General features: G+C 36.1%; 1 protein-coding gene across 2 annotated transcripts in view; it reads left to right on the top strand.

The window, feature by feature from the left end:
• LOC110448141 (MORC family CW-type zinc finger protein 2-like) overlaps positions 1-13,570 on the top strand; it is an 82,511-nt gene that overhangs the window by 29,191 nt on the left and 39,750 nt on the right. For both annotated transcript variants that reach the window (XM_021494221.1, XM_021494222.1), the window contains exons 19-23: positions 105-281; positions 801-1,013; positions 1,372-1,620; positions 2,005-2,104; positions 12,427-12,469. In XM_021494221.1, coding sequence (XP_021349896.1) covers positions 105-281; positions 801-1,013; positions 1,372-1,620; positions 2,005-2,104; positions 12,427-12,469 — 782 coding nt within the window. The remainder of the gene's footprint in view (positions 1-104; positions 282-800; positions 1,014-1,371; positions 1,621-2,004; positions 2,105-12,426; positions 12,470-13,570) is intronic.

Raw genomic sequence — 13,570 nt, 5'->3', positions numbered from 1 at the left:
GAAAGAATGTTTTTTATGAGTAAACTCGGTGAAGAAATAAAAAACCTTGCTAACCAGGTAAAAACTTTATTATGACCTTCTTGTGGAATTGCTTCAAATTTTAGAAACACAAACCAGTGATGTCATCAAGGCAACTGGCAGAAATGGATAGAAAGAGGAAAGAGGAGGAAGACAGGAAACGGAGAGAGGAAGAGAGGAGGAGGAAAGAAGAGGAACGAGAGAGATTGGAGGAAGAAAGAATAGCTCAACTCAAGGCAGCAAGAGAGGCAGCAGCCAAAAAGGTACAGTGTTGTGAGATTGTTTTACAGAAACTTATATAAAGAACTGTTGTACACATGTCATAACGCAAGATCTCACATCTGACGTTGCCATAGCAATCATGTGTCGTGTAGTGTATTCAGGATATCTGTGACAACAGTAGATATATGGTGAGGTTTTTAATAATATATTTCTTGTAAAATTTTAACTTACTTGTGAAATTTATTATGAATGTCACTGCTGCAGTTCATTCACCATATGTCATGTCATATGGCATATCTTATATTATATGGTTCCCAAGTCTTGTATGTGAGAACCTCTTGGAGTTGTGATATATCTTCTACTGAATTTGAATCTCACGCGAAATTGTATTTTGTGCTCCACTCACTATGCACAGAGATTAAGCCCTTCCTTCATTTTGTCACCAATATTTACCCCCAGAAATGGAGAATTATTGATAGTTATAATACAATTCCTTGTTGTAACTCTTTTTGTAGCTAAAAGTTAAAAATGTACAGCAATGTTGTATTTGATGATTCCAGGCAGCAGCAAGGAAAGCGCCCCCGTCCCCTCCCCCTCCCAGGAAAGTGGCAAGTGCTTCCAAGTCCCGAGCTCCAATTAGATCCCCCACGGTGACCTCCACACCCAGGGTTACCTCAACGCAGAAATCCAGGAGTGAACCAAAGTCTAAACCGGAACCAAAGGTGTCCACTACCAAACCCAGCCCAGTAAAACCACCACCAAGGACGTCAAGGGTGGGTATCGCAGCTCCTAAATGGGTAGCATTTGTTAGTTTTGCCTAAGCCAATCAGAGGTCAAGAATGCCATCCTTTTTTCAAAGGCTGAAAAACAACTTTTCCTAAGAATGAAAAGCATAAAAATCATTTGCACATTTTATACGAAATATATTTCATGATTATAATAGCATACTTTACATTGTAATGAAAATTATATACTTAGTATATCAACTTTCCTTTTGTAAAGAAGGTTTTGGTAGCACTGAAACTCAAACACAAAAGACCATAGGGTCTTATCACATCTGGCTTTCAGGTTTGAAAATTTTTCTGATTTGGTCAAAATTGCCAAAATAAAATGGGTTTTTTTCTTCGATAGAATTCATCAGATGCTGCTGAATCTGAGGCATTGTCGACAAAACGGAGATCGACGGTTGTATCCTCAGTAGATATTGACGAGGAACAAGTCGTGCCTGCAAAACGAGCCAAGGCCTTATCTTCTGAATCCGACTCTGATGGTTCAGCCACAAGTACTAAGAAACCGGTGGCAGGCATCTTTACAGAGTCAGACTCTGAACCAACGCCAGCAAAGAAGCGAGGACGAGGAACGAAGGCTGAGAAAGAAGAGGTGAGAATATGTAACATTTACTCCGAAATATAAGGTATTATAGAGAATAACTATGACTTTTTAACAGGATTGTGTTGTAATAATATAATTTCTACAAGTGTAATATTTTCATTCAGGTCATCATAATCTTGTGTTTCAAAATATTTTATGGATTTTTCGTGATTTGGTTAAATAATACGGTTTAGATTAATCTCTGCTTCATTGTTCGACCAAAATTAATATGATATTACTGACTGTCTTGTTTGACGTGATAAACAAAATGATTTTTACCAGTGACATTAATAGTAATTAATACCCATGATGAAATGTAGTTACAAGTTCTTGTCTTTCTACCAATACCACTTTGTATGATGAAATATGTTGATAGCTGTTTTCTCCCTGCAGTCTTCCTGTGATGAAATGGAGGTATCTGAGACGACCACGGAGGTTAAACCTGACATTGAGGAAACCAACCAGGTGTCTTACAATGACGCTGATAGTAACGGTGAGTACAGTCTGTTTCCTATTGATACAGGTATCCCCACCAACTGTAAGTACAGTCTGTTGTCTATTATAATTGTTATGTTAGAAAACAGCCAAGAAGACGCAGGTATCCCCTGTAAAAATATGGTAAAGTGGGAGTGTAAGAATTTCTTTCATAGCAATTCACAAGAGGACTGGGGTCACCAACCCTTGGCAAAGTTTGCAAGTACCTCATAGGGTGGTGTAGTGTCACACACTGAAATCAGGTCTCACAAATTAAATACAGAGTTACAGCCCTTTAATTATCACTAACTATATACAGAGTTACAGCCCTTTGTCGCTAACTATATACAGAGTTACAGCCCTTTTATTATCACTAACTATATACAGAGTTACAGCCCTTTGTTTATCGCTAACTATATACAGAGTTACAGCCCTTTGTTTATCACTTACTATAAACAGAATTACAGACCTTTGTTTATCACAAACTATATACAGAGTTACAGCCCTTTGTTTATTTACTAATTATATACAGAGTTACAGCCCTTTGTTTATCACTAACTATATACAGAGTTACAGCCCTTTGTTTATTACTAATTATATACAGAGTTACAGCTCTTTGTTTATCACTTACTCTAAGCAGAGTTACATCCCTTTGTTTATCACTTACTATATACAGAGTTACAGCCCTTTGTTTATCACTTACTATATGCAGAGTTACAGCCCTTTGTTGATCACTAAATATATACAGAGTTACAGCCCTTTGTTTATTACTTACTATAAACAGAGTTACAAACCTTTGTTTATCACTTACTATATACAGAGTAACAGCCCTTTGTTTATCAATTACTATATGCAGAGTTACAGCCCTTTGTTTATCACTTGCTATATACAGAGTTACAGCCATTTGTTTATCACTAACTATATACAGAGTTACAGCCCTTTGTTTATCACTTACTATATACAGAGTTACAGCCCTTTGTTTATCACTAACTATATACAGAGTAACAGCCCTTTGTTTATCACTTACTATATACAGAGTTACAGCCCTTTGTTTATCACTTACTATATACAGGGTAACAGCCCTTTGTTTAACACTAACTATATACAGTGTTACAGCCCTTCGTTTATGTTTGATACCAAAGCAGTTTTATGACTTAACAAAAGACCCTGAGACAGTCACCATGAAAAACTTGGTAGGTCTATAGGAATAATTAACTTCACAGGGTGATCCTGTTGTTGCTAGGGAAAAGATAACTCTATCTTACACAGGGTAGGGAAAGACAACTGACACGCACTATGAGGTCATTATAATGGATTGTCGATGCGTTGTCATTTTATTGTTTCCGTGATATCATACAACTGTTGTGAATGGGGAATCCTCCGTCTCAACCCTAGGGCTTTGGGGTTTGCCAGAAGAATAAGATCGATGTTTATTCCGACTGGAATTTGTTTATTTGTATGTATGGGAGAAATATAATCAAACATAGGTCTGTTCCATAGACAAGGATATCTTAACCCTCGCCAAGCCTCGTGCTGACCAGCCTAACTCTTACACTCGGGTTGAGATATCCCTGTCCACGGAACAGACCCATGTAAGATTCTATCAATCACATAGCCCCCTTTGTCTATGATGTGTTAATTCTAGATTCTAAGACTGCCAATTTTTGTCCAGAGGTGGAGGACTTTTGAATGCTCACAATACTTTACTTTGTTTTATCATGTGACATGACCAAAACTGTTTATATCGTGTATTATCACCAGATTTCCAACACATGAAATAGCTAGTACATACTTCATCTATGAAACCAATGTACATCTAATGAGGGTGCATTTCATGCCTTGATTTGGTGAAAAACAAACATATGTTGTACTAGAACTAAGTTGTACTAAATGGTCAGTTGCTTTGAACACAAACAGGAATTAAAAAGTTGTTTTGTAAGCTTTTGAAAACATCTGTTTCCTTTGTCAAGCAAAGAGTGAAAATGACCAGACTTTGAAGCTCTGATAACAACTCGCTTAGCCACAATGTGTCGGATCAGTAAAGTCAGCTGTCAGATATCATAGAGACATTTCGCCCAATAGCAATCTAGGCAGTCAGGGGGACAGGTAACATGTTTACCCATTCCGCCCCGTAGTGATGTTAAAATGGAGTCATAAAGATGACTCAGCTGGTGGCCCCCTTCATCTCTGTTCATCAATTCCCCTTCCCTTCTAATCCTGATGGAGTCTTTTGTTTTCCTGGCTCTCTAGTTGTCCTGCCTTGCAAGCACTTTCGAGTTGTTCCAGTCTATGATGTGGTTGTATGTGTTAGTATGGTCTGTGATGGCTGATTTATTGTCTATGATGTGGTTGTATGTGTTAGTATGGTCTGTGATGGCTGATTTATTGTCTATGATGTGGTTGTATGTGTTAGTATGGTCTGTGATGGCTGATTTATTGTCTATGATGTGGTTGTATGTGTTAGTATGGTCTGTGATGGCTGATTTATTGTCTATGATGTGGTTGTATGTGTTAGTATGGTCTGTGATGGCTGATTTATTGTCTATGATGTGGTTGTATGTGTTAGTATGGTCTGTGATGGCTGATTTATTGTCTATGATGTGGTTGTATGTGTTAGTATGGTCTGTGATGGCTGATTTATTGTCTATGATGTGGTTGTATGTGTTAGTATGGTCTGTGATGGCTGATTTATTGTCTATGATGTGGTTGTATGTGTTAGTATGGTCTGTGATGGCTGATTTATTGTCTATGATGTGGTTGTATGTGTTAGTATGGTCTGTGATGGCTGATTTATTGTCTATGATGTGGTTGTATGTGTTAGTATGGTCTGTGATGGCTGATTTATTGTCTATGATGTGGTTGTATGTGTTAGTATGGTCTGTGATGGCTGATTTATTGTCTATGATGTGGTTGTATGTGTTAGTATGGTCTGTGATGGCTGATTTATTGTCTATGATGTGGTTGTATGTGTTAGTATGGTCTGTGATGGCTGATTTATTGTCTATGATGTGGTTGTATGTGTTAGTATGGTCTGTGATGGCTGATTTATTGTCTATGATGTGGTTGTATGTGTTAGTATGGTCTGTGATGGCTGATTTATTGTCTATGATGTGGTTGTATGTGTTAGTATGGTCTGTGATGGCTGATTTATTGTCTATGATGTGGTTGTATGTGTTAGTATGGTCTGTGATGGCTGATTTATTGTCTATGATGTGGTTGTATGTGTTAGTATGGTCTGTGATGGCTGATTTATTGTCTATGATGTGGTTGTATGTGTTAGTATGGTCTGTGATGGCTGATTTATTGTCTATGATGTGGTTGTATGTGTTAGTATGGTCTGTGATGGCTGATTTATTGTCTATGATGTGGTTGTATGTGTTAGTATGGTCTGTGATGGCTGATTTATTGTCTATGATGTGGTTGTATGTGTTAGTATGGTCTGTGATGGCTGATTTATTGTCTATGATGTGGTTGTATGTGTTAGTATGGTCTGTGATGGCTGATTTATTGTCTATGATGTGGTTGTATGTGTTAGTATGGTCTGTGATGGCTGATTTATTGTCTATGATGTGGTTGTATGTGTTAGTATGGTCTGTGATGGCTGATTTATTGTCTATGATGTGGTTGTATGTGTTAGTATGGTCTGTGATGGCTGATTTATTGTCTATGATGTGGTTGTATGTGTTAGTATGGTCTGTGATGGCTGATTTATTGTCTATGATGTGGTTGTATGTGTTAGTATGGTCTGTGATGGCTGATTTATTGTCTATGATGTGGTTGTATGTGTTAGTATGGTCTGTGATGGCTGATTTATTGTCTATGATGTGGTTGTATGTGTTAGTATGGTCTGTGATGGCTGATTTATTGTCTATGATGTGGTTGTATGTGTTAGTATGGTCTGTGATGGCTGATTTATTGTCTATGATGTGGTTGTATGTGTTAGTATGGTCTGTGATGGCTGATTTATTGTCTATGATGTGGTTGTATGTGTTAGTATGGTCTGTGATGGCTGATTTATTGTCTATGATGTGGTTGTATGTGTTAGTATGGTCTGTGATGGCTGATTTATTGTCTATGATGTGGTTGTATGTGTTAGTATGGTCTGTGATGGCTGATTTATTGTCTATGATGTGGTTGTATGTGTTAGTATGGTCTGTGATGGCTGATTTATTGTCTATGATGTGGTTGTATGTGTTAGTATGGTCTGTGATGGCTGATTTATTGTCTATGATGTGGTTGTATGTGTTAGTATGGTCTGTGATGGCTGATTTATTGTCTATGATGTGGTTGTATGTGTTAGTATGGTCTGTGATGGCTGATTTATTGTCTATGATGTGGTTGTATGTGTTAGTCTGTGATGGCTGATTTATTGTCTATGATGTGGTTGTATGTGTTAGTCTGTGATGGCTGATTTATTGTATTGCCTCTCCAACGTTTTCCTTGTATTGCTAGTGTAGACTTGCTGTTTCATGGCTTCAGCGTCTTTCTGATGTTCTTTTAGGCGTGTCCCAAAATTCCAGCTCCTTTCCCCTCCCTATCAGAATACAAAGTAATCTAAGGGTCTATAAAGGTTTTGTATGACATTTTATTGACAACAAATAGGAGTTACTTCCCTTCCCCCATGGTAGGCCCTCAGGATTTATGCATCAAAAAGCCATACAAAATACATATCTTCAACAATGTTAAAAAAGGTACCTAGCCAGTGATGTTGGTGTACACCATGAACAGTTCATACAATGTTGAAATTTGCACTTTCACACTAAGTAGACTTTGCCAAAGGCCTATAATGGTTTCATCTTTTCACTCCTGTTCTGATATTCTATATGTTGTAGTAAATAATGAAATCTGTCTATAAAATCCACGCAATAGAGAGCATAAAAAATCATCATCATAGAAAGGTGATATTAATATACAGGTGGTCTTAATTGCAATATGATCTTAGATATACAGGTAGCCTTTATATATTATAGAAAGGTGATATTAATATACAAGTGGTCTTAATATACAGTTGATTTTTAAGACACATTTCATTTTCTTGTTTTGACAAAAAAATATAATAGCTATTTTTCTGTAAGAAGAAAATAATTCATTTTCTCAATACCTTTAAAACCACTTGGGTCGATATAGTTCATTTACATCATCATAATGTGATGAAGTAGTATGAATGGTTGCTAGGATAATACAATTAGCCTAGATCATACACATATGCATTCCATATTGCTGAAAATGCATTTCAATCTGTTCACAATAGCGTTCTCCAGTTTCATACATTTAGCCTGTGCATGTGTCTTCATGCATTGTCATCTAACCAGCAGTGTACTTAATTCACTGTTCAATTCAATGTTCTGAACGCTCACATATACTATAACTTTTAATTAATAAGCAACAGCATTCCACTTTGAAATCAATATTCCATCACTCAGTTCCTACATGTGGTTTACAGAGAGAAGAGGTCAAGCCTCTTACCATATCAGCTGTATTCTAACTAGTCATTGAAGCTGAGGTGTTTAGTTTGGAATTTGTGCATGCTGTCCTCAAAACTGCTGTAGGATTGAAACTCATTATTTCACAAATGCTGTGTATACTGTTCAAGCCTGTGTATGTATGCATCAGGCAAAAACGTCTGATTTATGTAATATTAGTGATATGGACAAAAAAAAGCAAATATTATTGTAAGGCATTTTCATAGCCCTTATAGGTATTCTTTCTTTACACATTTTTCTAAAGAAAAATCACCAATTTAGGCAAATTACTTTAAAGTTTAATCCAAAGTTCTTCTCATTCACAAATAAAATAAAAATAGCAGATTCAGCATTTTACATGTCTAAATGATTTCTTATCAAGAATTTATCGATATAAAAGGTAGCTGTCTATTGCAATTCAATAAAAAGAAAATGTGATATGTGAGATTATGAATCTGAAGTGCTGTCACTAATTAAATCCATATTGTTTCCATGTTAATTTCGCCGTGTATCTACTAAGGAATTTACTGAATTAATCATTGAAAACATTCACAGGAAATCACCTTATAGCCCAGCCTGCTGATAAGGATCGCAGACCAATTGAATCGTGTGTGTTAGCTTGTTAGGGATTTGTCTGCAACCCTGATCAGAACTATAGGTCTATAACTATAAACAGACTAAGTCAGTACTTTTAGTCATATTTTCCGCTGATTTTCCCTGATCAGAACTATAGGTCTATAACTATAAACAGACTAAGTCAGTACTTTTAGTCATATTTTCCGCTGATTTTCCCTGATCAGAACTATAGGTCTATAACTATAAACAGACTAAGTCAGTACTTTTAGTCATATTTTCCGCTGATTTTCCCTGATCAGAACTATAGGTCTATAACTATAAACAGACTAAGTCAGTACTTTTAGTCATATTTTCCGCTGATTTTCCCTGATCAGAACTATAGGTCTATAACTATAAACAGACTAAGTCAGTACTTTTAGTCATATTTTCCGCTGATTTTCCCTGATCAGAACTATAGGTCTATAACTATAAACAGACTAAGTCAGTACTTTTAGTCACATTTTCCGCTGATTTTGTCAATAAAATTATATTTAAATTTCTAAAATAAATTCAGGTTGATTTTCAGTAAATGGAACAGCCATTATCAGCCAGCTGTCTCCAATGGCACGATAACATCACAATGTTCATGACCTTATGATGATCGCTTCAGATTTATAGTTACATGAAGCACAACTACTTTCGGTAGGTTCATACTTATAAATATTTCCCTAACAACATAAATCAATCTCTGGTTTTGTTTTCTTCTGTTCAGATCATCTTAATTTCTGTAAAAATAAAATATATCTTGCAATATAAATTGCACATTGTGTCACCATCTGTTTTGCAACAGATTGTAGTTTTTCTCCCACTATCCAGTCATAGATGTTTTTATCACATACCCAGTAAATCTTACTATAGTGATACAGTTTTAAGGGCATGCAATACAAAGTCCTGTATTCCATACGGTGATATACTGTATACTGTCCAGGCATAGATGACTAGGTGCTTTGTCCAGTCACAGATGTTATATTTTCTGTTCGTTGTATGCCTTTAATACCAACATTTGACATGTCTGCGTTCCTTTAAACAATCACACATAAAGCAGGCCTACCTCACTCGTCAAATCTCCGAGTAGATGTTGCCAAAAGCAGAGGGAGTCTAAAAATATCAGATACTTGTGAAATTGCCAAGGTTTTGTTGAGAAACATTTATATTCATCAATTTACACCCGTGTCTGTATTGTCTTAATGTTTTAAAAGTTTTACTTCTGATGATAAATGTAAATTTTAGTACAAATGGAATCGTATATTGTGTGGTCAATCAATTTTAAGTTGAAAATCTTTGGAACAAAGACATAACTCCATTTAGAGTGTGAACAAAGATTTTTTTCCTGTGCTTGCTAATTTCCTACGCACTTTCCCTGGTGGTTCCATCTGTTTCCCATGCAGGTCATCAAGATATAATACTGACAACTGCCTCCAACAACACCGTAGTTCTGGAATCTATGCCATTTACAACTCCCAAAAATTTACTGTCAAAAATTGAAAAACGTGGTTCGGTAAAAATAATCGATTTTCCGTTGCTCTTTCTTGTGCTTTGCCGTGAGATTGCGGCTATATTCCTTGCGGATCAGCCATTTGAAATTTTATGTTTGTATTTTAAGTGTATTGACTCATTTTGGTAAAAGCTTTAAAGAGAAACATTTTTATGGGTGTAATTTGACAAGAGAACGAATGCTGCTGGTATTACTGTATGGATTCCTACGTTTATCTAATAGCATGCAAATGTGTTCAACAGCAAATTAGTGGTCGCATGCATACCGTTAACCAGAGAAGTCACACCATAGCTTGATGCATGTAGCTATATATTGTGTGCGTTATGTTACTTGTATGCTCTTAAAGCAGGGCTAATAACCTCCTAACGAGAAGCTGTTGATGTGGGTTTACAATATAGATGGGGAACTGTAGTACGGCTCAAATCAATGACAACTAAAAATAAAAACTTCATTAGCCTGACTGAACTGTATGATTTTGTAAAAAAAAATCACAAAATACTTGATTTTTTCATTCATTATTTTAAAGTGAAAATTTAATGCAATGTGTTGTTTGAATGATTTAATTTGTTTGAATTATTTAAACAATAAAAATCTATGAAAATCTCAGACATAGGTTTAACTATATAATTGTATTTAGTCATTATTTATGGGTATAATTGTACCGGATAAATCACAATATTGGAATTATAAAGATTTCCTAGCCAATAAATTCATCAGAATATTTTTGATACTGGTCAAATTGCATGATGGCCCTGAAAGATTTTTGAGTTTCTCCTTTCCCTGCATTAAAAATATTAACGGACCATTAGTCTGGAGATCAATGCCTGTCATATTAAATAATTCTTTTGTATATATTGCAAATAAGATTTTTATAGCAGCAATTATTATAAGACATGTATCTCACAGGAAAAAATGCACCTTCAGAAGATTTGAGGGGACATATTATGGTACATAATGCATTGGAAGAGTCCCTTTGTCATTTTGTCCACACTTTCATTTTCGCAAGATAAGTTATTAAATAGCATTCAATCTTAAATGAACTTTAAGCATTTACAATATACAAAGACTAAGGCAAAGATAGAAATCTTCACATAATTAGCATACTATACTCTGATTGGTCAGCGTCTACACTTAAGTTCATAAGATGATAAACAGGTCCAATATACAAAGACTAAGGCAAAGATAGAAATCTTCACATAATTAGCATACTATACTCTGATTGGTCAGCGTCTACACTTCAGTTCATAAGATGATAAACAGGTCCAATATACAAAAACTAACGCAAAGATAGAAATCTTCACATAATGAGCATACTATACTCTGATTGGTCAGCGTCTACACTTAAGTTCATAAGATGATCAACAGGTCCAATATACAAAGACTAACGCAAAGATAGAAATCTTCACATAATTAGCATACTATACTCTGATTGGTCAGCATCTACACTTCAGTTCATAATTTGATAAACAGGTCCAATATACAGAGACTAAGACAAAGATAGAAATCTTCACATAATTAGCATACTATACTCTGATTGGTCAGTGTCTACACTTAAGTTCATCAGATGATCAACAGGTCCAATATACAAAGTGATTAATGCTCAGTTTGAAGTTGAGTTAAATCTGTGCATAATAAATCAACATACCATACTCTGATTGATCAGCTGACTCATGCGTCTTTGATCAGCTGACTCATGCGTCATTGATCAGCTGATTCATGCTTCATTGATCAGCTGACTCATGCGTCATTGATCTGCTGACTCGTGTGTCATTGATCTGCTGACTCGTGTGTCATTGATCAGCTGACTCATGCGTCATTGATCAGCTGACTCGTGTGTCATTGATCAGCTGACTTGTGTGTCATTGATCTGCTGACTTGTGTGGCTATTGTTTCTCTGTACTGATTACATCATCACCATTAAGCTCTACCGGTTCTTTTTGTACCATTATCAGGACCTCACCTCAAACAAATCAAACCTTGTCACCAGAGAGTACAGACAGAATCAAACATTCTACATGTGTGCTACATGTGTGTGTTTTCAATACATAAACAACATTTCAAATCCAAAATATACATATACCTGAAATCTGAAAATGTTTCACGATGGCAATGTAAAACAGTTGTAATCAATGTCTAGATTTACAAAAGACATATTTTACCTTTATTGTTTGTGACTGGCTTGATATATGTTCTTAATATGTTTGTTCGGAGCTCTCATCACCTAACGAGCAGAACATTTATGAAATTTATAATCTTGTCATATGAAAAGTTGATTTTTGTACTAAATATTCAATACGGCTAATAAAAAATGGTGTTAACTTGGTGAAAAATGCTGGTAATCAACAAGATGTTAACTTAAAGCTATTTCAATTTAATGAAACATTATAATGCATTTAGCTTATGATGTTTTTTGTGCATTTTAATTCACCACAGCCTGGTGGTGCCATTGGATATGAGTTTCCCAAGATTCAAACAAAGTTGCCGGAAGGCATCATCAGAGATGAAAGTGTTCACAATAGGAGTTGAAACAGTCAATCTAGTTTTCAAAACTGAAGTTGCAATGCAATATTTGAAGTGTATAGTTAATATTATGAAAACTAGATAACTAGTATGTTTTAATCAAAAATTTTCAATGTGAAACATTTATTGCATTCATTTGACAAGATATAACCATAATAACCTTTGGAATGTAGCTATGTCATGAAATCAACAATTGTGGTCTTGTTTAACAGGTTCATTTTTTTACCGTTTTCTGTATTTCTGTTTCAGCTGAGATTGGGACCAAGGTGGAGGCACTAGTGAGTGGTAAATGGTAAGTAAAGCCCCGTTATATAGATGTTACAGGTCCTCGTACTGACTATATAGATGTTACAGGTCCTCGTACTGACGATATAGATGTTACAGGTCCTCGTTCTGACTATATAGACTACAGTTCCTCGTACTGACTATATACACGTTACAGGTCCTTGAACTTACTATTTAGACAGTGCAGGGTACTGACTATATATAGACTACAGGTCCTCATACTGACTATATAGACGTTACTGGTCCTCGTACTGACTAGATAGACGTTACAGGTCCTCGTACTGGCTATATAGACGTTACAGGTCCTTGTGCCGATTATATAGACGTTACAGGTCCTTGTGCCGATTATATAGACGTTACAGGTCCTCGTACTGACGATATAGATGTTACAGGTCCTTGTACTGACTATATAGACGTTACAGGTCCTCATACTGACTATATAGACATTACAGGTCCTCGTACTGACTATATAGACTACAGGTCCTCGTACTGACTATATAGACGTTACAGGTCCTTGTACTGATGACTATATAGATGTTACAGGTCCTCATACATACTATTTAGACGTTACAGGTCCTCGTACTGACCATATAGATGTTACAGGTCCTCGTACTGACTAAATAGACGTTACAGGTCCTTGTGCCGATTATATAGACTTTACAGGTCCTCGTACTGACTATATAGATCTTACAGGTCCTCGTACTGACTATATATAGACTACAGGTCCTCGTACTGACTAGTTAGACGTTACAGGTCCTCGTACTGACTATATAGACGTTACAGGTCCTTGTGCCGATTATATAGACGTTACAGGTCCTCGTACTGACTATATAGATGTTACAGGTCCTCCTACTGACTATATAGACGATACAGGTCCTTGTGCCAACTATATAGACTTTACAGGTCCCCGTACTGACTATATAGAACAGGTCCTCGTACTGACTCCTTGTACTGACTAAATAGACATTACAGGTTGTCATACTGACTATATAAGATGTTACAGGTCCTCCTACTGACTATATAGACGTTGCATGTCCTGGTACTGACTATATAGATGGGTCCTCGTACTGACTAGATGTTACAGGTCCTGGTAATGACTATATAGAGG

This window comes from Mizuhopecten yessoensis, unplaced genomic scaffold (assembly GCF_002113885.1).
Source record: "Mizuhopecten yessoensis strain PY_sf001 unplaced genomic scaffold, ASM211388v2 scaffold3853, whole genome shotgun sequence".
Lineage (NCBI taxonomy): Eukaryota > Metazoa > Mollusca > Bivalvia > Pectinida > Pectinidae > Mizuhopecten > Mizuhopecten yessoensis.
This window is presented reverse-complemented; position numbering and strand designations above follow the sequence as displayed.